General features: G+C 39.9%; 1 protein-coding gene across 1 annotated transcript; it reads left to right on the top strand.

Moving 5' to 3' along the window:
* The first annotated feature begins 1627 nt into the window (after positions 1-1627).
* LOC134633867 (integrin beta-3-like) lies at positions 1628-23362 on the top strand. Its single transcript, XM_063483007.1, has 15 exons — positions 1628-1820; positions 2793-2878; positions 3548-3752; positions 3891-4143; positions 7300-7462; positions 7678-7839; positions 7941-8036; positions 10856-10945; positions 11390-11524; positions 14339-14783; positions 18260-18482; positions 18562-18662; positions 18813-18932; positions 21838-22004; positions 22553-23362. Exons 1-15 carry the CDS (start codon positions 1748-1750, stop codon positions 22619-22621), a joined length of 2388 nt encoding a protein of 795 aa, XP_063339077.1. The 5' UTR covers positions 1628-1747; the 3' UTR covers positions 22622-23362.
* Positions 23363-25027: the final 1665 nt, after the last annotated feature.

The raw sequence follows: 25027 nt of genomic DNA, 5'->3' as shown, positions 1-25027 counted from the left end.
CAAGGATGGAGGGAAAAGCAGGAGAGAAAAAGATGTGGCTGAGTGACGGTGTGAATGGACAAAAGTGGATGAAGGCAAAATGTGCTTTTCTGTTTAAGGCTTTTACATTCGCATGTGGCAGCAGTGGCTTTCTAATAAACAAGCTGAAGTGAATGAGACCAGTCCTCACTGTCTCTGCCAGTGATTGTATTTCTGCGGCTCTACTGTTTACATATGTTATGCCTCAAAGCTCTGATCCCGCTCGCCAGTCTCGTTCACATCACCCTGCCAGGCCAAGTGTGCTCAGCTGTAACTTTCATTTGAGTCAAACAATCCAGCAAAAATCATCCCTCACCCTAACCAGACACATCTGTCATTGCCACTTTTTATAACATCAAGAAAACAAAATCTCAGTTTTTCAGTCCAGAAGTCAAAACATCCACAAAGTCATCGAAGTCAAGCCTGAAGTTTTACCTTGAGTGATTTTATAAACAACTGGGAATAGATAGGACTATTTGGGTTTTCTGATTTTAACAAAACCTGCAAACAGTCCCAGTTTTTCTTTCCTAAAGATCTTTGCATCCCAACAAATTCAGTTCAGTCTGAATTCCAGTCTTACTGCTAAAAGCCAAAATCTGACACTGTAGCTGCAAAACTGCATTTGTCTGACACAGCGCATAGATGCATCATTGACTCATTCAGATGCTTTCACTGGCTCTAAAAAACACATATTGCAAGACTGACATCTGCTGGACATAGCTGGTACTACACAGAGTACCATTACAGTATTTCAACATCAGACTTGTAAGCTCCAGTTAAGTTTAAAATACCTTAGTTGAAGGAGCCGGCTGAAACATTAATACCAACAAACCTGGCATGTGCATAAAGATCTGTCTTTCCTCATAAAAGCCTTTAAGAGCATACATGAGGGAGAACTCTTCAGTTCATTCAAAGTTAGTGCTTCTTAGGGACTTTAAAGGGAGAAGCAGAAACTAAATTACTTCGCTATGTGTCCATCAGTCAGTGTTCAGCTTCATTAGTTTTAAATGAATGGCTATTTTTTTTCCAGAACAAACCAAATTCTTCTAATTTTGTTGTCTTTAAGTCGCCAAAGAAACATTTGTATTACTCACTTATGAAACAGTGGATATTTCTTTCAGGACTGCACCCTGCACGCAATTGCTCAGACCTGCCAAAAAGGAGCACTGTGGTTTTATATACTGACACGACTTTTCAGTCCTTACAGCTATTGTCCACTAGTGGGCAGCGTGCAGTCGGTGTACCTGACGTTCACGGGTATTACTCGGTAAATCCTAATTAAAAATCTATGTTTAATATTTCCCACTGTGTTAAAAAAAAAAACTTCATTTAAGCAGAAACCGATTTTTTTTTTTACGTTAAATAATAACATTTAGGCTTTAGATATATCTAATTTATTGTGTTTTTTCCTACGAAACTTACTTTATTAACAGTGTTTCAAAAACGTACTCCATTAATCTGACATATCAGATGACGAAACCTGCCCTCCGCCATCAGAAAACTTCCTAAACTCGCAATTTTGGATGCTGCGCTTTCCCCGCCCACTATATTTAGTAGTATAATAATGAGAGCTCAGCATGGGGAGTAGAGGGGTGGCTCTGAGACATTTGACTCTATTTGGAGTTGTCTGGATTACAGAGGGTTGTATTTTTTTTTCTTGCTGGTTTCTCCTCATACACACACCTCAGCTGACTAGCGAGCTGTGTCCTCTCAGAGAGCCCTCAGCACGATGAGCGCTCTCCAGACGCAGAGGATGTTGTGCGTGTGGGTTTTGCTCTTTGCGGGAATAGCAGCAGTTTGTGGTGAGTTTAACTGTTTTCTGTCTCTTCCTTCCTTTGAGAAACTCTGCTAAGACTTTAAAAAGTGATCATCTGCCAAAAAGTGATTGCCGGTATTTGCCAGAAATGATTACTGGTATTTAAACTGCTGTAATCCATCAAACTTTTGTGAATGATATCAAGTTATTTGAGCCAGAAAGGTAGAAGCTGCAATCAGTTTTTGGCAAATTCTTTATTTATCCGGATAAAAGCCTCATTTTTCAAGAGAGACCTGACCAAGAGGGCAGCAGAAAATACAACAGCTATAACAGTTCTATTAAGGTATTTTAAGTGGCACAAACGACTGGATTGAACATAACGTATAACACAGAGTGGATACATACATGCAGTCTCATGAGCATGCTCACAAAACAGAGTTTAAAACAAACAGATCTTCATAAACCCTCTTGGTCACTGTTTCCTAGCATTTAGGAATGCAGAAGTTTACAGTTTACATTTTTTGAGTTGATCTTTAAATTTGTTTTCTTCATATGTTGGTGCAGTAGTTGAAGACTATATCTGTGAAATATAGTCCTATATTCAAGACAACACAGATGCTTGTGCTAGCTTTAGTGAACACAAAGTGTTTGCCACATGCAGCTGATAATTTACCAAACTTATCTTAAACCACAATTCACCTTGTAGCTGCAGTTTGCGGTTCAGTGCTTTGTTTTATCACTGCATAACACATGAACATGTCTGAGACTGGTTTTACTTGGTAATGCATTGCTAGTTTAAGAATGTTCTTAACCCTCTGTTTGATTGACACGTTTTCTTTGAGCTTCATCTTTCTGATGAAAAATGACCCAAAATTCTCAAACCAAAAAGTTGAAATCTCTCATAAAAAACAAGAGAATTCACACCCACGTAAAGCAAATGATCTTAAATGTTCCTCTTAGTGAAAGGAACCAATCATTATCAGTTAAATCAATCTATTGCTTCTTCTCCTGGTTCCAGGTTCAAATGTTTGCACCTCCAGAGGAGCCAGCACATGCAAGGAGTGTCTGGATGTGCACCCCAGCTGTGCATGGTGCTCCAAAGAGGTGGGGTCCCTTTTTTTCCCCCACTTCACTTCATTTACAAGCTGAGCTTTCAGCCAACCAGACTGGTACACGGTGGTACAGATCTCTTCATCAGCCAGCTATAATCTGGTTTGGAAGAACACTCTCAGTGGTCTCTGTGGTGAAGCCACTTCTAGTCTTTGACTCCATGCACATTCTAAAGTATTTGGGTTTGGATTTGTGAACAAGACAACATGTCTCTTTCAAAGTTAGAAGGACAGAAAATGAAGGGTTTTAACCACTTCACTGACTCTGAGTAGGATGCTTATGTGAGTCCAGGGACTCAGAACTCAGTGACTGACATCTTGTTAGTGTATGAGGATACAGTCATATTTTCTGGTTCAAACCAAGGAGTGCAGTGATTTAATATAGTGAAATTAAGTATGGGAGTCAACATACTTTTTCAGGATGACTTCAGCCTCTACAAGAGAGGAACTGGTTGAACTTCTTTAGAGTACAAAGTTTATTGAAGTACTAAAAGGAAACATAAGATTAGGCCATTGTAGACTCCTGGTCCTCCCCGTTGCACTTTAGCCTTTAAATCAGTCAGATATGCTCTCCTTTCTTGAATTTAATTACAACTAGAAATTAATCTACATTCAGATCAACGAGACTGCTTTTCTCTTTAAAATGTCCTACATCTTTTTTCAGGACTTTGGCCAAGGAGTTGCTGGCCTGTCCCGCTGTGATTTGAAAAGTAATCTGGTGGTAGCGGGCTGTACCACATCAGCTCTGGAGTTTCCAACCAGCAAACTGCAGGTGATCGAGGACCGGCCCCTGAGCAACAAGGCAGCGGGAGCGACACAAGACGTCACCCAGATAAAGCCTCAGAAAATACACATCACCCTCAGGCCGGGTGAGCACCTACATATAAGGATATAAAGTTTTTTACACAGTTTCACAGGAAATGAGTGAAACTGTTCTCTCTAAGGGAATGAGAAGAACAGTAAAATCAGGAAGCAGTGTTTAACTATTTCTTCATCTCATTTTCTAGATGATGCTAAACGTTTCACAGTGAAGGTGCGGCAGGTGGAGGACTACCCCGTAGATCTCTACTACTTAATGGATCTCTCCTACTCCATGAATGATGATCTCACCCGCCTGAGGACGCTCGGCAAAGGCCTGGCGGAGGCCATGAACCGCACCACCAGCAACCTGCGCATGGGCTTTGGAGCTTTTGTGGACAAGCCACTCTCTCCTTACATGTACATTTCACCAAAAGAGGCTGTAAAGAACCCCTGCTACAGGTAAATCTAAGATAAAATCATGGGTTTAAACCAGATCAGTCTACAGTTTATTATGCTGGTGTTGTTTCCCCATAATGTTTTTTCACGCTTCATATGTCACCACCGGTGTTGATTTCAGTGGTTTCAGTATTTACGTCTGCGTGTGTTAAGTACCTGCATTACGCAGATGATGTCAGTCTTGTGAAGACATATTTAAACACAGCGTTGCTCAGCAATAACGCGAGCAGTCTCGGAGCCTCAGCACTTGTTAAAGGCTCACAGTGGCTCCTAAGTGCTTGGTCAGCTCCTGTGAATCAGCCACAGGTAATCTACTCAGGGAGGAAGAGCATCCCAGTGCCATAACTGCAGCCAGAGGCTCCTGTGACGTTGATTTGATGGTTCCAGGGTCATTTGCTTTCCCGCTCATGTAAAGTGAGACCCAGACTGTAGGAATGTTTTGATAAAAGATAAGAAAAGTGAAGAATTTATAGTAGGCTGGAGCAGAAAGAGAGAGTGAGAGGAGGGTACGTTCACAGTAAAGAGAGTTTTTTTATATGAATTATGAACAAAGGAGAAATCTCTTAAAGGTTTATCGTTTTTTTGTTTTTCCTTTTGCCCATGCCAGGTTATTTGATGGCTTTCGGATGACGCTGTAGAATAGAATTCAACTTTTGTCATTGCACATGTCACAAATACAAGGCAACGAAATGCAGTTTGCATCCATCCAGAAGTGCTTTAGCCATAATATAGATATATTACTGTGTATTCTCTTTGTTGGTCAAAAACTGACATGCATGAGACCAACAGTGCCCAGACTTTACCGCTCACAACTCCAGACTTATATGTTTCACCTAACAAGTAAAAGGTTACCAGTTTAGCATCCACAGTTTTCAAGATATCATTTTCAAATTTTGTGTGATGGTAGATATCAATAAAAGCTTAAGATGATTTAATTTTGGTGAAAATCTTGTCAAGGTCACAGCAAATGTCAAAATAAATAAAAAAAAACTTGTATTACTCACGTGTTTTTAATGGCTCTTCATCAAACTTCACAACTCTATACTAGCGCTTGGGGGCTAAGATTTGACCTTGACCTTCATTGTTAGCACCAAAGGTTAGCGATAGATTAAAAAAATTTTCAAGAAGCCATATCGAATATTACATAGTAAGAACGGGCATGGAGAGAACTGTACAACACATTTTATTGTTTCAATTATGACGCCCTACAATTTCACAATGATACCATAAAGTTTGGCAAAATCATACACTGCATGACTATATCTTAAAATCTCAAGTTTTTGCAGCTTATAGATTCCAGCAAATTCTGCTCCTATTGTATGGGTAAAGATAAATACACCATTTTAGTATGTAATGGTTCAAGGTCATAGCTCATAGGTCAAAGGTCAGGGTCACACACATTAGGAAAAAGCTTTAGTTTCCATTGGATCATCTCCAGACTATTAGTCATTGTAGCACATAAGCATTCAAATCAAATCAAATCAAATCACTTTTATTGTCACGTCACATGTGCAGGTACACTGGTACAGTACATGTGAGTGAAATTCTTGTGTGCGAGCTTCACAAGCAACAGAGTTGTGCAAAATACAATAATGTAAAACAAGCAAAATATAAAAATGGCTAATCTAAAAAGTAATAAATATATGTACAATATGTAAAGGTATATACATTACTGAATGTGTATACTAAATATGTTTTTCTACGTGTGTGTGTTTGAGTGTGTATATAGTATGTATATACATGTTTTACAAATGAAATAAAGTAAACAATAAAATAAGATATATAAAATATACAGAGGTTGGTATGTGCAAAACAGTGGTATTTATATACAGTATGGAGTGCATAATGTTGAAGTTCCAGTAGTGAGGGTGAGGTGTCTATGACGTGTTCAGCAGTCTGATGGCCTGATGGAAAAAGCTGTCTCTCAGTCTGCTGGTACGGGACCGGATGCTGCAGAACCTCCTTCCTGATGGAAGTAGTCTGAACAGTTTATGGCTGGGGTGGCTGGAGTCCTTGATGATCCTCCCCGCTTTCCTCAGGCACCGCTTCCTGTAGATGTCTTGGAGGGAGGGAAGCTCACCTCCAATTATCCGTTCAGAGCACCGCACTACTCTCTGGAGAGCTTTGCGGTTGTGAGCGGTGCTGTTGCCGTACCAGGTGGTGATGCATCCAGTGAGGATGCTCTCAATGGCACAGCGATAGAAGGTCCTGAGGATGCGGGGGCTCATGCCGAATCTCTTCAGTCTCCTGAGAAAGAAGAGGCGCTGCTGCGCCTTCTTCACTATTTTGTTTATGTGTACTGACCACGTAAGATCCTCAGCCAGATGTACACCAAGGAAGCGGAAGCTGCTCACTCTCTCCACAGCGGCGCCGTTGATGGTGATGGGGGTGTGTACTCCTCTGCACCTCCGGAAGTCCACTATCAACTCCTTTGTCTTTGCGACGTTGAGGGTGAGATGGTTGTCTTGACACCAGTGGGTCAGGGCGCTGACCTCCTCCCTGTAGGCCGTCTCATCACCGTTGGTAATAAGACCCACCACTGTAGTGTCGTCCGCAAACTTCACAATGATGTTGGAGTTTCTAGTGGCCGTGCAGTCGTAGGTGTAGAGTGAGTACAGGAGAGGGCTCAGTACACACCCCTGTGGAGCACCAGTGTTCAGTGTGAGCTTTTTAAAGCATTTTTTTAATGCAACATTTCACAATGACAGAAAACGATTTCCATGTTAACAATGCTGACATCAGCATATAGTATCAAAGTTTTAGTATAGGCCTTGCCCTTCAGGGGACTTGCACTCTTAACCGCTCTTGTTTATGTATATATTACCTAACATTAAAATACCAGTGATGTCAAAAATTTGAAAATATAGTTAGCCGGTTTATAAAGGATAACTAACCAAGAAGACCAAGAAGGTAAACTGCACTTTGTAAAGATTTTGCATTCAATTTCATAACAAAATTGTAGTTGTTCTAACTGAATGACCTCTGAACACGTTTGGTTACTAAGCATGCTTCTTGCATACATATTATATTGTGCATAAACATTGTTCTTGAGGGTGGTGATGGGTGGAGATGTCATCAGTTATTGGAGTTGACACCACTTTTGGATGAACCCTGATGCTGTCTGTCAAAGTAAACATTTAATTTCTCTTTACTTGGCAGCATTAATACCACCTGTCTGCCACAGTTTGGCTACAAACATGTCTTGTCTCTGACGGAGGAAGTGGGCCGCTTCACGGAGGAGGTGAAGAAGCAGATGGTGTCCAGAAACCGAGATGCCCCGGAGGGAGGCTTTGATGCCATCATCCAGGCTGCTGTGTGCAAGGTGGAGAGGCAGACTTCCCCATCTCACAGACATAACTTGAGATTTGGTTTGGCATTCTTTTACTCCTCCGTCACGCACACCTAAGCTCAGAAATATTTAAAGGCTGGGTGGTAAAATTAAGTTAATCAGAAGGAGATTTGCTGTTTGAAAAGAACTGAAAAATTCTTTATTGTTTACTTTCCTCCTTTTCTGTTACCTGGTTTGATGGGAACCAGGAGCAGATCGGCTGGCGTCCAGATGCTTCCCACCTTCTGATCTTCACCTCAGACGCAAAGACTCACGTGGCTCTGGATGGTCGTCTGGCTGGAATCGTGCAGCCCAACGATGGACGATGCCACCTGAACTCTGATAATATGTACAGCAAGTCTACGACCATGGTTAGCGCATATTAAAGCCGAGTATTTGTGTGCACAGACGGCAATGAAGAGAAACCACAGAAGCGGTATGTGCTAACTTCATTGTCCTTTTGTTACCACAGGATTATCCATCTCTTGCTCTGATCACGGAGAAGATGTCAGAGAACAACATCAACCTCATCTTTGCAGTCACCAACCCTGTGGTTGCCCTTTACCAGGTGAGGAGCTCTGCAGTGGACACGATCCCCTTCTGTTAAAACATAATTGCTCAAAAAACAAAAAATGCAAACATAAACTAAGCATTTTTTAAAAATGAAAACAAATATCTTCTTTTAATAAGAAGTAGTGTTTTCAGAGAAGTCCAGTGAACCTCACTGTTTTTAAAAAAAATGAAACATTCTTGGAAGCTGCATTGGAAATCACTGTTTGCACACTACTCAGACACCGAAGGAGACAAAGTCAGTTTTTCCAAAACTGGAAACACTAGTACATCCAACTGGTGTCAAACAGTATTTTATACATAGTTTTGGCTACTGGATGGAAACTATTGCATGTCGAGTCAAGTAGCTTTATGAATACAGCACATTTAAAAACAACAGCAGCTGACCCACAGAACTTCCCAGTAAAGTTAGCATTAGCAGGAAATTACAGGTGAAAACATGGAATCAGTCATAGAGGCTAAGAACAGAAACAAAAAATAAAACAAGAAAATATAATAATTACATAAAATGATTCCAAACTGATAAATGAAAGAAAAATGTGACTGTAAAGTCACAAAAAGATAACTGGGTACATGTGACTTTCATGCACTAGTAGCACGTCACATTTATATCATGCATTTTGGATGTTTCGGTTTTCACACATTTGATGTAACTCGCAACTGTCTCGTCGCCATTTTGGAAACTAAACGTCTCTAAAATTATTGCGAGAAACCACAGAAGCTAGCGGAAACGGTGTCTTAATCTCTTAGTGGTCTCTAAATACCCACTATTGGTTTTTCTTTTTGTACTTGCTCTGCCATTTACTGTCTCAGAAAACAACTGAAAAAACATACAAACATTTTAGCATTAGTTTTACTTGCAATATAAATTACTGTTTATCATTTTCAGTAGCATGGTAGCACGGTGGTTAGCACTGTTGCCTCACAGGAAGAAGGTCCACCATCTGGCTGGAGCCTTTCTGTGTGGAGTCTGTGGGTTTTCTTTGGATACTCTGGTTTCCTCCCACAATCCAAAGACATAGGCTGGCTGTAGCTTAGCAACCTATTATTACTACTACGACCAAATATTGGGAAGGTCGGTGGTTTGATCCCTGGCTACTGTAGTCTGCATGCCACAGGGTCAGGGTTCAGTATCTTGGGCAAAATACTGAACCTTGAGTTGCTTTCTGATGAGTTTGAATGGGTGTAAATGTTAGATAAAAAGCACTTACGCACTTACCATTGACGTGCAGTTGGTGGAGTTTGGTTAAATGGTGATTCTAAAATTGCCCAAAGGTGTGAATGTGAGTGTGAATAGTTGTCTGTCTCTTTGTGTTATCCCTGCGACAGACTGTGCAGGGTTTACTCCACCTATAGCACCCTGTGGTAAGCCTACCACAACCATGAATGGGACAACAAGATGGATGGATAATATAACAGCGATCCATTGGAACAAATTAACTAATGAAAATGTAGTAAAATAAGATAAGATAAGATAAGATAAGATAACCTTTATTAGTCCCACACGTGGGAAATTTGTTTTGTCACAGCAGGAAGTGGACAGTGCAAAAGTTATGAAGGACAATTAGAATAAAATAAAATAAGAATAAATACAGTACACAACTGTACAGAATAGAATAAAAATAGAATACTATATACAGTAGAATAAAATAGAATAAAATATACAATAGGATAAAAATAGAATACAAATGCTATATACAACAGAGTGAAAAATACAATGGTGCCAGAAAGATTATTGCACATTTGTGTTATTGCACATTTGTGGATGTGTGTGTATGATCAGTTAAAGTCTTTGTTGTGGAGTCTGACAGCAGTGGGGAGGAAAGACCTGCGAAATCTCTCCGTCCCACACCGTGGGTGCCGCAGTCTCCCACTGAAGGAGCTGCTCAGTGCTGTCAGAGTCTCCTGCATGGGGTGGGAGATGTTGTCCAACAGGGATGACAGCTTAGCCACCATTCTCCTGTCACTCACAACCTCCACTGGGTCCAGAGGGCATCCTAGAACAGAGCTGGCCCTTCGGATCAGCCTGTTCAGTCTCTTCCTGTCCCCAGCAGAGATGCTGCCACCCCAGCAGACCACACCATAAAAGATGGCTGAGGCCACCACAGAGTCATAGAAGGTCTTCAGGAGTGGGCCCTCCACTCCAAACGACCTGAGTCTCCGCAGCAGGTACAGCCTGCTCTGCCCTTTCCTGTAGAGGGCGTCTGAGTTATGAGTCCAGTCCAGTTTGTTGTTCAGATGAACACCAAGGTACCTGTAGCTGTCCACAGTCTCAATGTCCATACCTTGGATGTTCAGTGGTTGCAGTGGAGGATGTTTGTGCCTGCGGAAGTCTACCACCAGCTCCTTGGTTTTACTGGCATTGATCTGGAGGTAGTTCAGCTGGCACCAGTCCACAAAGTCCTGAGTCAGTCCTCTGTACTCCTTGTCGTCCCCATCAGTGATGAGGCCGACTATAGCAGAGTCATCAGAGAACTTCTGCAGGAAGCACTGGGTGGAGTTGTGGGAGAAGTCTGCAGTGTAGATGGTGAAGAGGAACGGAGCCAGAACCGTTCCCTGTGGGGCCCCCGTACTGCAGACGACCCTGTCCGACACACAGCCCTGAGTCCTCTTGTAATATCCTCTTGTAAATATCATCTTGACAGTAATGATTTAATATCAAATAATTAGCAATCTTTATTCGGTGGGTATTGGATGGGTGCATTCTATGTTTGCAACTAATGAGATGCAAATGACATTAGCAGCAATCGATAAATGATTAAAAGACTCCCTGATGATGCAGGATTAGAACAGTCTCTCTGTCTGTGTGCGTTGTAGAACTACAGTGAGCTGATTCCTGGCACTACAGTGGGAACGCTGTCCAATGACTCGGGAAATGTTATTCAGCTCATATTAAAGGCGTACAAAGTGAGTGCAACACACACGCACATGCAGACACACATGCTCACACATCCTTGGCGAGACAGTGTTTGAGGGGATGACATGTGCTTGTTGACACACACCCACAGCATGTGAGTCATACGCAGCGTAGAGTCAGAGTCTCAGGAGAAATTCCCCAGTGGCTGAAGTGTGAAGCTGACCAAATGTAGGAGGCTCTCGGCTGGGTTTCATTATTTATGTTGAACGTGAGTTTATTATGCAGGACGGCAGGTGAATGAGCTGAAAAGTAATTCTAGCTGTTTGCACTACAATATACACTCAAATATAAAGTCATTAGAGAAGTCAGTAAGATGTCGTGTATAATTTGCTATGAGTTACTTGTTTGACTCATATTTAAGGAAATGACCCGTCTTGAAAACCACGTCCTATGTGTGTGTGTTTGTGTTTCCTGCTTTTTTCTGTTGCCGTCAGAAAATTCGTTCCAAGGTGGAACTGGAGCTGCAAGGCGTCCCAGAGGAACTGTCTCTTTCCTTCAACGCCACCTGCCTGAATGGAGAGGTCATTCCTGGCCTCAAATCCTGCTCTGGGCTCAAAATAGGAGATACGGTTAGTTCTTCTAGACTTTGCACTGCAACTACAAGGTTTGGCTTCATATTACAGAGACGTGGCTGTACGTCTATCTGTGGTCAGTATAGCAAAATCACCACAGTGTGAGTTGGAGTGGAGTTCCCATTTTCATATTTTTACTTTTGGACTCTTATAAGGCAGCTCTGGTCTTTACCACATTCTAAATCTTACTAAATCTCATCTCATTAGATGAACAGCAACACATGATTAATGAACAAAAACAGAAGTTGTGTGTAAAAAAACTAAGCACGCCCCATGATTCATTAGTTTGTATCATCATGACCACCTCCGTGATTGAGATTTTCAAGCCTTCATTCATGTAGAGCTTTGTTAAGGTCCCCCCCCACAGCATTTCTAAGCCATACTGCCATGTTCTGTTTTGAGAGGCCTGGAGAAAGAGGCCTTTTCCTGGAAAAAGTTCCAAACACGTCATACTTGGTCAGTCTTTTTCTAATTTTACTGTCACAAACTTTAACATTTAATATGCTAACAGAGGCCTGTAGAGTCTGAGTTGTGTTTTTTACAGTTTCTCTGAGTACTGGACGTTCCAACAGTCCATTCCTGGGGAGATTGGTAACTACTTGAATGTTTGCTATTTATAAATTGTCTTTCTCATTGTAGAATAATGGATTATATATTGTTTGGAAATCTCACACAACTGAATGCACCAGACCAACAAACTACACAAACCACTGATGATCAATTTATTAAATTCAATTCAGTTTTTCTTATATGGCACCAAATCACAACAACAGTCACCTCAAGACACCTTATACTGTAAGGCTCTACGATAATACAAAAAAATCAGAGAAAGCTCCCAACAATATGACCCCCATATGAGCGAGAGCTTTGGCGACAGTGGGAAGGAAAAACTCCCTTTTAACAGGCAGAAACCTCCAGTACAGGCAGCGCGGCCATCTGCCAAAATGAAAATGAATTCGACCTGGCTGTTATTTACCCTCTTGCTATGGAAACAGTAAGGGCGTACATGTCTGTGATGGTTCTCCAGCTCATCGTAGACGAAGGAGCTTGGAAAGAAAAGCGTCTGGACTTCTTTAAGTTGCTTAAAGACGTTTCACCTCTGAAGGAGCTTCTTCAGTTCTAAGGTCAAATGGTGGAGAGTCCCAGATTTAAGCCCTATGGGAGTGTCCCCCATGGGGCGCCCTAATGATCCTCTACCTAATGGCACAAGCCAAGGGGTGAAAACAGGTGTAGGTCACAATCAGCCAAGGTTTCAGGTGAACTCATTGTGAAACCTAGCCCCAGCCTGTCATATGATTTCCTGAGGTCAGAAGGCGGAGGATGTGAGTGGGCGTTAGCCCGCACATGGGCATACATGGTTTTTCATACACTGCTTCTCCATTTTGGTTTAGTTTTTGCCACATAACTAATAACACAGTGTTATATTTCATGTGTTGCTGTTCATCCGAACTTCACTCAAATCATTTTAGGACCTGCTAAGGACTTTATATTGTGTTCTCATATGTAAAATCTTAGAATTGAAAGAGGGTGAACTTTTTCATATTACTATAAACAGTAATACTAATGATCTACTCATAATACTCATAATACTTATGATCTTTATCAACAGTTATATAAAATAGTTAAAATAAATGCAACTGAGTGGACCTTGTCTAGGTGGTCAGCACGGGTTAGTAATGGCTGGCCCCTGCTTGTTAAGTGATATTTTGACTAAATGGAGTATTACATATAAAGCTAGTTATATATTCAGCTTCATAGTGCACTTTTTCTACAATGTAGTCACAACATGAGTAACCAAAGAAAGGTGGCCCAAAAACGTTACCCACATAAAAGAAGATTTAGGATTAATATGGTAGATTCTGAATTACCACAGAAAGGGGAGAAAGGCAGTAATCTGACTGTGATCTTTATCTACAAGTGTTAATCCTAACCTCCGTCGCACCCAGTTGACTGTACATGGTTGTTTCCTTTCTTTATTTGTTTCAGATAAGGATGTACAGTGATCATGATTGTTTACATACTATACAGGCCACACTCAGGAAAACATCATTCATGAGACTAATTAACTTACTCTCACTGTAGTTTTTTTTTTTTTTGTTACTGTAATTTTTTAAAGAAGGACACAGTCACCTAAACGCATTTAGTTTTTTCAAGGAATACTCTAACACTTTATGTTTAAAAGATTCTGCTTGTACTCAAAATATAACCCATCTCAAGAGACCATTGTTCCCTATAAACAAAAATAACACATTAGTTCCATATGGGTCTTTTTTTGGTATGTTTCCATTTCCCTTATTTCTGCTATCTGAGTTGGATTTTCCCTTTTTCTCATAGTGTCAAGGAGTAAAAGATGGAAAAATGGATGACAGAGTCTCTAACTTTATTTTTTATTCTTCATGTTTTTTTGTCTTAAGATTGTTTTTTAAATAGTTTTCTTTGTTAGTTTTTGCATTTTTCTTTATCTAAGCATCTATGGCTATTTTTCTTTGTCTTTCCTCACTCCAGGTGACATTTTCTGGCCTCTACACATTTCTTTCTCTTTACCTCAGCTGCTATTATTATTTCCATATATGGCCATCTCTCCAGATGTAGTAACTCCCCACATTTACCAGATCTGGCATGCAGCACTGAATGAACAATTACTTTGACTAAATACATTTGGAGGCATTCCTTGTGTTACATCTGCTTTGTGCTGTTTTCTCTGACAGCGATTAGATAATGCTGAGTCTGGATGCCATAAAAAAAAAAGAAACAAGTAAAAATGAGTATAAGCGTCTCCTTTTTTCTTTTCACTTCTACGCTCTTTGGCAGGTCTCTTTCAGTGTGGAGGCTCGTGCTCGTGGTTGCCCATCCAAAAAAAAGAAAACCTTTATCATCAAACCTGTGGGCTTCAAGGATGCCCTCTCCATCACCGTCACCTTTGAGTGCGACTGCAAGTGCCAGGCCAAAGCCCAGCCTGATAGCCCCAAATGTAGCAATGGCAATGGCACTTTTGAGTGTGGCATATGCCTGTGCCACCCAGGTCGCTTAGGACCACATTGCGAATGTGCCGAAGGCGATTACAACCCCATGGCGCAGGATCGCTGCAGTGGACCTGCAGGATCCGAAGGACCTCAGTCGGCTGTCTGCAGCGGCCGTGGAGACTGTGTGTGTGGCCAGTGCGTGTGCCACAGCAGTGACTTTGGGAAAGTGTGGGGAAAGCTGTGTGAGTGTGATGACTTCAACTGCCTGCGCTACAAGGGAGAACTCTGCTCGGGTAAGGCCTCATGAGTTACAGTAAGAAAGACATGCAGGCTTCTTGTGTATTTACTTTGCTTTAGGATTTTAAATGAATGAGTATTAATCAGTGATGTGCTTAATGGTCAACAGTTTAGTCTACAGCTCAGGAGGTAGAGCAGGTCACCTACTGATCGGAAGGTTGGTTCGATCCCTGGCTCCTCCAGTCTGCATGTCAAGTATCCTTGGGCAAGATACTAACCCCAAGTTGCTCTTTGATACATCCATCGGAGTATGAATGTGTGTGAATGTACTTAGAAAGCACTATGTATAGAGGAATGGGTGTGATTGGGTGAATGTGTGGCATGTTGTATACAGCGCTTTGAGTACTCCGGGAGAGTAGAAAAGCTCTATATAAGAATCAGTCCATTTACCATTTACAAAAGAGTCTAAGACAAGTCTAATATAGTCTTTCTTTTAAATATCAATTTCCTGCTGTAGATACCTTTAATTATCTTTAATTATTAACCAGTATTTGCTTTTTAAAGGAAGACTAAAAATGGGAGTAGCTCTGTTCAAGGATTAACTTTAAAATGGTACATTGGGGTTTAGTGAGGGCAGCAACTAGTGCAGGAGAGATTGTATGTGCTGTACTTTTTTTCTATTATTATTTTTGGCCGGCCACAGTGGTCTGTGAAGTTGCTGGCAAACAACTGAGATATACCCAGTCAAGAGATAGCTCAACCTTAGCTGTTCCCCCCTGAAAGCTGTAGTGGATCGAAATGACCCACTGACTTCTATCTTGATTTTTCTGTATGCTTGTGGTAGAGTTTTGTAGAGTGCGCGCACTTTTGTAGCTGAGGTCGTTTGTCCCTTTCACCACACTGACTTGCCACCCACCTCATCTGGGAAGAATTATATACAGTAAAAACTCTCCCCTCTGGATATGGGCTACATTCACAATAAACATCTGGTTTGGTGTATGTGCACTACGTGTGAGTGTTAGCTCAGGTTATATGTTTGTGTCATCCAAACCTTTTGTACTAAAGAATTTGAAGGGATTCAGGAACACACAACAAAACATACTGATGGTGATTTTCTTCTACACGAGAGACTTTGTGTCTTTGTTGTGGTTGAGATTTTCAAACAGTGAGGTGAGTTTATCACTTTACTTTTTATTACTTTCAATGTTTTAGTGTTTTTAAATAAAAACCATGCTGCTGAGTCAAAACCATGAAAGTATCAGAATGACATCACATGCTGTCATGTAAAAAATGCCTACATGTTCAAGAAAAACTATTATGCACGTGAGACTAAGCATCATTGGGTTTGCTGGCAAGACATTTTGGCTCATGTTAGAGTTAATAGTAAAAAATAAAAAAGTTTATTGCTTTCTTAGAAGTTTGATGAAATGATCAATCTCATGTCATTAATGCAGTGCTTGCGTGTTGTTAATTCCAAACCCCATTAATGAGGACCCGATTAGTAAAAATCCAACATGTAATCAGTTTTTGCCACTTTCCCTTAACCTAAACCCAACATTACCTGCATTTAATGTCTTTAATATTTCATTTGAATGCTTTGATAAGATCGGTAAGCTGTTTTTATGACTGTCTGTTGCAGTCTTGTAACAGAAACAAAGTAAGAATAAAGTTTTCTTTGTTTTTTAACTTTCTTACTATATTGTTCGCAGCTAGTTTAGCATAAACACTGAACGCAGGGGGAAATTTTAGCCAAGTGCAGAGATCACAAATACTCCTTCCAACACTTCTAAAACTTACTTAATAAAATGTTTTATTTTTCCCATTTTCAATTTGTGCCAAAAGAAAATTAAAAACAACAGCTGCAAGGATAACCAGGCTAGCTGTATTTCTTTGCTTTTTGCTAACGAGCACGCTAAGCTAAGTAAGCTAATCGACCCTGAACTCCATACTTGTTGAACAGCGTTCACTCTGTTACTGTTCTTCACAGAGTTTTAAATTTGTTTCATTACATTTTTATACATTCAGTTTAGTTTACTTTAGTTTCCAGTGTGGGTTTGATCAGTTTCCTTTTAGTTTAGTTCATTGTTTGTTTGTTTGTTTTTGTTTTGTTTTTAATGATATGACAGCTATTTTGATACAAATGCAATTTTTCAATTCATGTAGATATAGTGTCATTAAACTTATGCACTAGTAACTCCTGATGCTATTTAGGTTGAATTTATTTGCTAAGCAGGTTGTATTAAGTAGTTTTTAGGTAGATCTCATATGCCACTAAACTATCCATCCCCATCTCGTCTGGTCTCACAAGGAAATGTTTTCCTGTGCACCCCAAAGTCCACAGAGTAACATGAAAATACCTTTATTCTTACTCATTGGCTGGTGTGGTGTAATGATGCTAAAAATAAACTCATGTTTGGCCAAGCGAGAGAGTACTGGAAATGTTCAGAGACTATGTGTGTGCAGAACATAGTCTTCTGTTGTCTTGAAATATCTTATTCAGTGTGTGGACCATTATTTTTTCTTCCACAGAATGATCTAATTAAAAGCTAGAGGTCCTGTGGCCATGTGATAATGACAGTTTAGCCGTGGATCATCCTTTATCCAGTTAGACTGTGCCAAGCAGCTTCCTGTGTCATTGTTTATCTGGGCATTGTTTTTTGTGGTGGAAAGCCACAATGGTTTTGCCCCGTCACTCTTACTGGCATGTACACTCACATTCACACAGAGTTTCGTGGAATAACAACAAGACAATGTGTACAAATTTGCTCAGATATGCGCTTCATCACGCAGCCAAAAATAAAAGCAATGCAGTCACCGCAGACAAACAGTGAAATAGGTTTTTAACCTCTAGCAGTTTAATATTCCGCTCTGGTTTCCAGTGTTCACAGTGTAAAGTCATGAACTTACAGGACCACTGAATGGCTGCAAGAAATAATACTTATTTTTAACTAGCTACAATTAAAAAGTCTTCTAATTGTTGGGGTTTTTGCTGGATTATTGTGGCATCTTTTGTTGGAGTTTAGTGCTATATAAATAAAACTGAATTGAATTAAACCTTTAAATTTAATTTAAGTTAGATTTCTGGCTATTATTATTGCCATGAAATGCTAGCTTGACTTCGGCGTGGCTGTAGATGCTGTGTTTGAAGTGTTTGAAGGCAAAGCAACGTGGTAAGCCATTACTAACTCATGCTGACCACCTAAACAAGGTCCATCCAATTGCATTTATTTTACATTTGTGAGTTTGCAAAGGTACCTTATGCCCAGCAGATTATAAAATGGTACGCAATATTTATTTCTTTAATAATAAAGCCATGAAAATAATGAGCATGTGTATAAGCTTTTGTCAAAACTTGCAACAAAATAAATACATTTGTGTAAGACAGTGTGTAAACTATATGATGCCAAATGATTGAAGTTACAACCATTCCAGATGCCAAAAGCATCCTTCTTCCCCAACTCGTGCCGCGCCCTCTTTTTCACATAAAATTTCTTGTCACATTGTCCTCCTCTTGTTTTTTGTTTATTCTCAGGGCACGGTGTCTGTAACTGTGGCTTCTGCCAGTGCGCACCAGACTGGCAGGGTGAGAACTGTAACTGCTCCAGACGTACAGACACTTGTATGTCCAGCCTGGGCCTCCTGTGCAGCGGGAGGGGTCAGTGCGTGTGCGGAGCCTGCGAGTGCACGCAACCAGGTGCCTACGGAGCCACGTGTGACAAGTGTCCCACCTGCCCTGACGCCTGTACCATGAAGAAGTGAGTTTACATACAGAGATATTCAATTTAGCTCCTTGAAATCAACTGATGGCCTCGTTGATATTTTACATTTTAACAGGGAGTGTGTGGAATGTAAGCACTTCAAGAGGGGCAAACTGATTGAGGACAAAACCTGCTCTCGAATCTGCAAGGATGAGATTGTTCTTGTGGATGAATTAGGTGAGATGTTTGTGGTAATGATTACAAGACTTGTATTTTGGCACTGCTGGTTAATGTTAATAATAATTCCATAAATGCACAAGGTGGAACAATCCATTAAAGGGGTCATTTTGTCTAACTTGTAATGTAACGTCAACATTTTTCACACAGAGCTCCATGACACAAATGCGGTGAATTGCACTTACAAAGATGAGAACGATTGCGTGGAGCGTTTTCAGTATTATGAAGATGCCAGTGGCAAATCCATCCTCTTCGTTGTCAAAGAGCCAGGTAAGAAACCTCATCAATGATAAGAGATACAAAGACTGATGTTTATTTGGCCCATGCTGTTTGTAAAGTTGAAACTTTACAATGTTACCCACACTGTAGTAAATTACAGGATCTTCTCTTATTAAAACAACTGAAAATAAAGTACTCTGCTGCTGGAGGTACGAATAATTAAATCAAATGAACTGCTGCACCTTTACCTGACACATATGACTTTACAAAACTAAAGCAGCAAGAGATTTAGAGAACATCACATCATTTTCCAGCATGTTTATAACTTCACCAAATAACAGGACATTCACATTTTTCTCCTTTTCTTATCATTTTCCTTAAAACTGCTTTGCTCTTTTGCTCATACTGAGGCTGCTGGCTTGTGGCTTGCCTGTGATTGGCTCTGAGCTCTGGCCAGGCTTAGCATTAAGCGCTTTGCCGGTGTTAGCTTCTTTAAAATGTCCATTATAGCTGGGTATGGTTGTTTTAAGTATCTGATTAGGTTTTTTGTTAAAAATGTTTTCATAGTGATCCCTCCATGGTTTACTGTGGCAACCTTGCCTCTTCACTCATGTTAGTGTGTGACTGTGAGTACACGTGCAACTATTTGCCTGCGCCACTGTGTACGTGTTGTGCGTGCATGAAAGAGAAGAGTAATCTGATTCCATTCCCTAGCCAGTCAATAGATTCATCTCTACTGTTAATTGCTAATTTAATGTCATTTAATATTATGGGTTAGAAATATGAATCTGTTGCTTTTTTTGTGCTGAATTTGCTACCAGATGTAATCAACACAAATGCTGAATAGATGAGGATAAACCTGCAACAACAAACTTTCACAATCATCTGCATTTTTTAAATTTCTGGCAAAACTTTTTGGTGCTTTGTGTTCACCCAAGTACAAGCTGTCACTTCCCCGATGCCTGCTCTCTCACTTGTTAAGTGGCCAAATAGAAAAAGTGTGGGGCAGTAAAACAGCTTTCTGCCCTCAGAGAAAATCTGTACTTGGGTCTACCTTTAATGAATGTGTGTGTTTAATTTAAGCACAACTGGGTATCAGAGAAATACACCACAATTTGCCTTGAACACGGGGCACCCTGCCGTGTCAAAGAGGGCTGTAAATAGCTGCCCAGCTCCTCTGGGAACATGCTGACTATACATATCATAGAGAGAAAGCCCTCTCGTGCTCTCCTCTTGAGGATATGGAAGAAAATAAGTAAGCAAAAGAACAGCGAAGGAAATGTGAAGCTGTATCACTCACTCTTCAAAGCTGACTAAGCTTTTTAAAAATAAAAATAAAAAATTGAGACAACATAAGAAAAAGTTGGTAAATCACATTAATCAATAGTGTCAGCCAAGACTGATTTCCATGTAGACTTTGATGGGCTATGAGCATTAAGGGGTCGGCTGAAGAGCAGGAAGTAGAGCTAGAATGATAGAAGGAGGAAGATGAGAGCAGCTTTGATGTTGGCCGTAAAAGTTCGCCCTCGTTGCTTCGGTTGCCCAACACCGCTTTTCACATGCATATGTGCATGTAACCACATGCCACACAGATATACTGACATTATGAGGAACCCATGGAGCATTACAGCTCTAGGAGCATTCTTACTGTTTAACACCTTGGCATCTTTCGCCTCATCATTTGGTTGTCCAGTGTATACATGCGTACCACATATTTATTTACTGCAGCACCATAACACTTTTTTAATGACAAAACTTCATAGTAGGCTTGCATCAGATGGCATTAAAAATAAAAAGTTCAAGCTAAATATCACTCTGAGACTCATCTGGTGACCAGAAAATAAGTTAATATTGGATGAATGGATGCTTTATTCATCCTCAGGGAAATTCACATAATGCTGATGCTTTCTACGTGCGATTAGTATTAATTCATTACACATTTTTGAGAAGCTTTTGAGAAACTTTAAATATGTAATTTTTTTATGCTGAGAACTCTAAATTTAGGACCGTATGGGGGTTGAATAATATTTTGATTACCTCATATCTGTCATCACATTTTGGCTCGAATATTTTTCAGTTCATCAGCTTTTTTTGATTGAGTCACATCCGCTTTAATTGACCAAGTAGACCACAGTGGAAAAATAAAGATCTAGAAGTTTCTCATGTGAAATAACTCATACTGTATGAACTTTTGCAGACCTTTTTTGGAGCAACATTGCACTCTGGGCACTAATTAAGCCTCAAAACTTGTAGCCAAAACATTAGTGAACTACTCTAAGAGATTGTGAGAGATATAAAAGACACTTTTGCTCCTCAAATTCCCAAACCTTACAAGCAACTTAAATTTTCGCAGTCCCTCTAGTTGACTGTAAAACATACTTGGGGGAATTATTGAAGAGAAATTAGTCATGCGGACAAGGCTAGCAAATGTGATGAGTTGTTCCACTTTTGGAGTGGTTCATGTCCGTGACTCTTTGAAGGAGCGTAATGCCCGTCGTTGTGCGACATTGTGCAAATCAGAGTACTGGAGAGTTTTGCCAGACCGCAGTGAGGGAGGAGAGGATTGTGGCCTTGCTGTAAGAGGTTACCGTTTTCCACTTTGGCCCATCTTCCACTTTTCTCTCTGGTCTTTAACAGTCTGTTCAGCACTGTTATGCTTCCCTTGTTCTCTTCCATCACTTAAAAACCTGATGGCAATTAGAAAACTGTCAGTCATGCTAAAACGAACCATGCTATTAAGTTTAAAGCTGTACATCTGCCTATATAACAGGCGTTATTACTCCTGACTCTGAAAACTCACTGCAGTTAGTAGAGGACTGCGTTGCGATATTAGCGAGATTAAATCAATAAGAGTGAAAACAAGAACCAGAGATGAAACACGGTTATAAAATCATTTCCTCTGGCCTGACCTCTGGCTTATCTGCTCATTCCTTTATCACTTCCTCCTTCTGTTTAGACTGCCCCAAAGGTCCAGACATTTTGGTGGTGCTTCTGTCAGTGGCAGGAGCCATTTTATTCCTGGGCTTGGCTGCTCTGCTTATCTGGAAGCTGCTGGTTACCATCCACGACAGACGGGAGTTTGCCAAATTTGAGGAAGAACGCGCTCGCGCCAAGTGGGAAACAGTAAGTGAACGGACTCTGAAGTAGTGAATTTGGAAACTGCAAGTGCAGCATTTGTTTAATATTATCATGGAAAGCACTGAGGATTCAATGCAGTCTTTGCACACACTCAAGTATGCAAACATGCCTGCACCTTCCTATACACAGACACACACTCACACACACACACACAAAAAGCCCACACACGCAGTGTCTTGCTCCGGTTTTCTGAAGATGTTTTTTATTATTTCTGTTACATGCTGTTACTACCAACAGAACAAAAAAGCAGCCAACGGAAGGGCTGGGTTTAAATTAGCCAGCGCTAATCAGCCTTTACTGGTAATAAGCCTGTTTGTGGCCTAAAGAACACAGCTAAATCCCACAGGCCTCAAACCACAAGGAATCACAGTAGGTTTAAGTTGCTCACAAGTAACACAAAACCACACACTCAAGTTAGCATGTCTGCTTAAACGATGACATGAAATAGCTGTTTTAAATGTGGACTTTTCTATTGTGTCATTACCATAAACCGCCCCTTGACTCGTGCATCCTTGTCTGTGTTTGACTAACAGGGGCACAATCCTCTTTACAAGGGAGCGACATCAACCTTTACGAACATCACATACAGAGGAAAAGACTGATGCTACTGAACAAAGCTGGAGAATAAAGGATGGAAATAATGCACTTCGACAATCCTCTCTGAGAAGGCAGCGAATCATGTGCAGGCCTCTACTGTTACGCAATAACTAATAATTATTTGCTTGTAAATATGTAGAAATCATTCCGAGGAGACATTTTATCAGGGATTTGAGACCCACCTGTACTACGATGTTAGATAAGGTGTTTGTTTTTTTGTTTTGAATGAGAATTGTTTTGTTGTGCAGCCCATAATAAAGGTTTAGTTCTCCAAAAGTAGCTTTTTGTCCATCTGTTGAGAGCCCACTGAAATCGTAAAAGTTGAAATCAAGAGCACAAAATTTAACGAGAAACACAAAGAGAGTGCAAAATCACCGAGGCACTTTTAAGGGGATAGTTTTGTGTTTTGTGCACATTAATTTTGTTATCTTTGTTCTTTTTTTAATCGTACTTTAAGAAGTTTGCAGTTTATAACACATTTTGGGGTCAATATGAAAATGTGAAATGTGAAAGTGAGGTCATATGTGACAGGATATTTGGATGTAGACGTTAATGTGATATTTAGAAACCTCATATACCAGTATTTTATCCTAAATGTTGCCAATACAAAAAAAAGACAGCAGAATTTTAAGGATAGTCATTTGGATGAGTGACGAAACGTTTCACCCACTGAAAACAGATGAACAGAATCAACTTTTGAAGATAGTCATTTTATGAAAGTTTCATCTTATTTGACCTTGAAGAAGTCAAATAAGATCAGAAATCCCAATATATCATCATATGTCATTTCCTATATACCTATATGTTGTAAATACAGACAATGGTAGTAAGAAACATAGTTTTAAATAGCTCTACATAGCATTATTACCACTTTGACCTTAAGATCACTCTGTTGAGCTTTAAGGTAATGTCAGAAGTCAAAAAGAGGTTTAAGTCTTCAGATATGGTACTCTTTATATGTTGACAATAAACACCACACTTGTAAGAATCATAGTTTCTAATTTATAAAACGTTTTGTCAATTTTCAACCAATAAATCATTACGTTGACAAATTTTAATGGATTTTTAACTTGACCCAACCCTACATCCCTACAAAGCTTTATCAGAATTCATTCAAAACTTTTCTAGCAATCGTGTTTACAGAAAAAAGATGCACCCAAGCGCTACCAACAACATAACCTTTTTGGCGGAGGCAATAAGAATATATTTAAGACTTGAGAAGTGCTATATACTACCCAGTGTAATGGTAGTCAGGCATCCAAACATAACATCAACATTAACATTGAAGAGAAAAATCTTGGCAGCAAAGGAAATGTTTTGCTTATTAAAATAAAACCAAAAGGATCCACATGACTGCATATCATTGTGGCAAAATGGTAAAAATTATATTTTAAAAAGTAATATGGGTGAACTCAGTTCATATAAGCCAGTGTAGGGCATAACTATTCACAGAACTTCCTGTTTGTGACACCCAGTGGGAAACCACAAAGATAAACTGCCATCATGTGGTTTGGACTAAACTGAACATTTCTAGTGTGTACAGTGTTAATATAATTTTCTTTGAAGATATGAAACATGATTTTTTTTTTAGTCATTCTTTGTAATACACTGGATGTTATAACCACATAATTTGAGACATTAAAGTTAAAGCATGGTATTTAAAGAAAAAAAAAGTCTACTATACTAAGTCTAGTCTACTAAGTCAACTATAGGTCAGTGGGGCTTGTGTGCTCACAGCACTCGTGATTATTGTATTAACGATATCCATTCTCATTAATATTGTAATATTGATTCAAAAGTAGAAAAAAACTGTCTGAAACCACGCTTTGAGAACAAGTAAAGGTAGAACACTGACTAATTCCTGCTGTGTTTTTGTTTAAAATGTTAAAAATGTGATGAACAGTCCATCGTGTAACCCTTTAATTAGTCTTTATTAAAATATTGTCCATAAGCCCATTTTGCTGTACACTCAGTCTGTGCATGCATCAGCTTAAAAGGATAATATTTTCTTTTTTTATGATAATTATGATAAACCTATTATCATAATTATTCGTGTAATTAAGTCATCCTCAACTCTCTCTTGACTGTGCAGGGTTTTTTGAATGCAGCGCACTACTCGCATCTCCTGGACTTAAACTGCAAGTTTAATTTGCTCGTTTGTGTGCACAGTGCAGTTCATCAGCTCAACGGAACACAATATGGAGACAGAGAGAAAGAAAATAGGTTAAAAAAAAAAAAAAAAAAAAAAAACACGTCCCAGCTGACTGGCTCTGACAAAGCCAGTAAAGCTATTTAGCTCCACCAAGTGGAAGAAAGAGGAAACAACCTGTGAGGTGGTTTAAAAAAAAAAAAAAAAAAAGATTAATAGAATGAAACTAATTCACACGTACAGATATGACGTCAAGCTGGCC

The sequence above is a fragment of the Pelmatolapia mariae genome, linkage group LG8, assembly GCF_036321145.2.
Source record: "Pelmatolapia mariae isolate MD_Pm_ZW linkage group LG8, Pm_UMD_F_2, whole genome shotgun sequence".
Classification (NCBI taxonomy): Eukaryota; Metazoa; Chordata; class Actinopteri; order Cichliformes; family Cichlidae; genus Pelmatolapia; species Pelmatolapia mariae.
The sequence above is the reverse complement of the archived record's forward strand: the minus strand, read 5'-3'. Positions and strand labels throughout refer to the sequence as shown.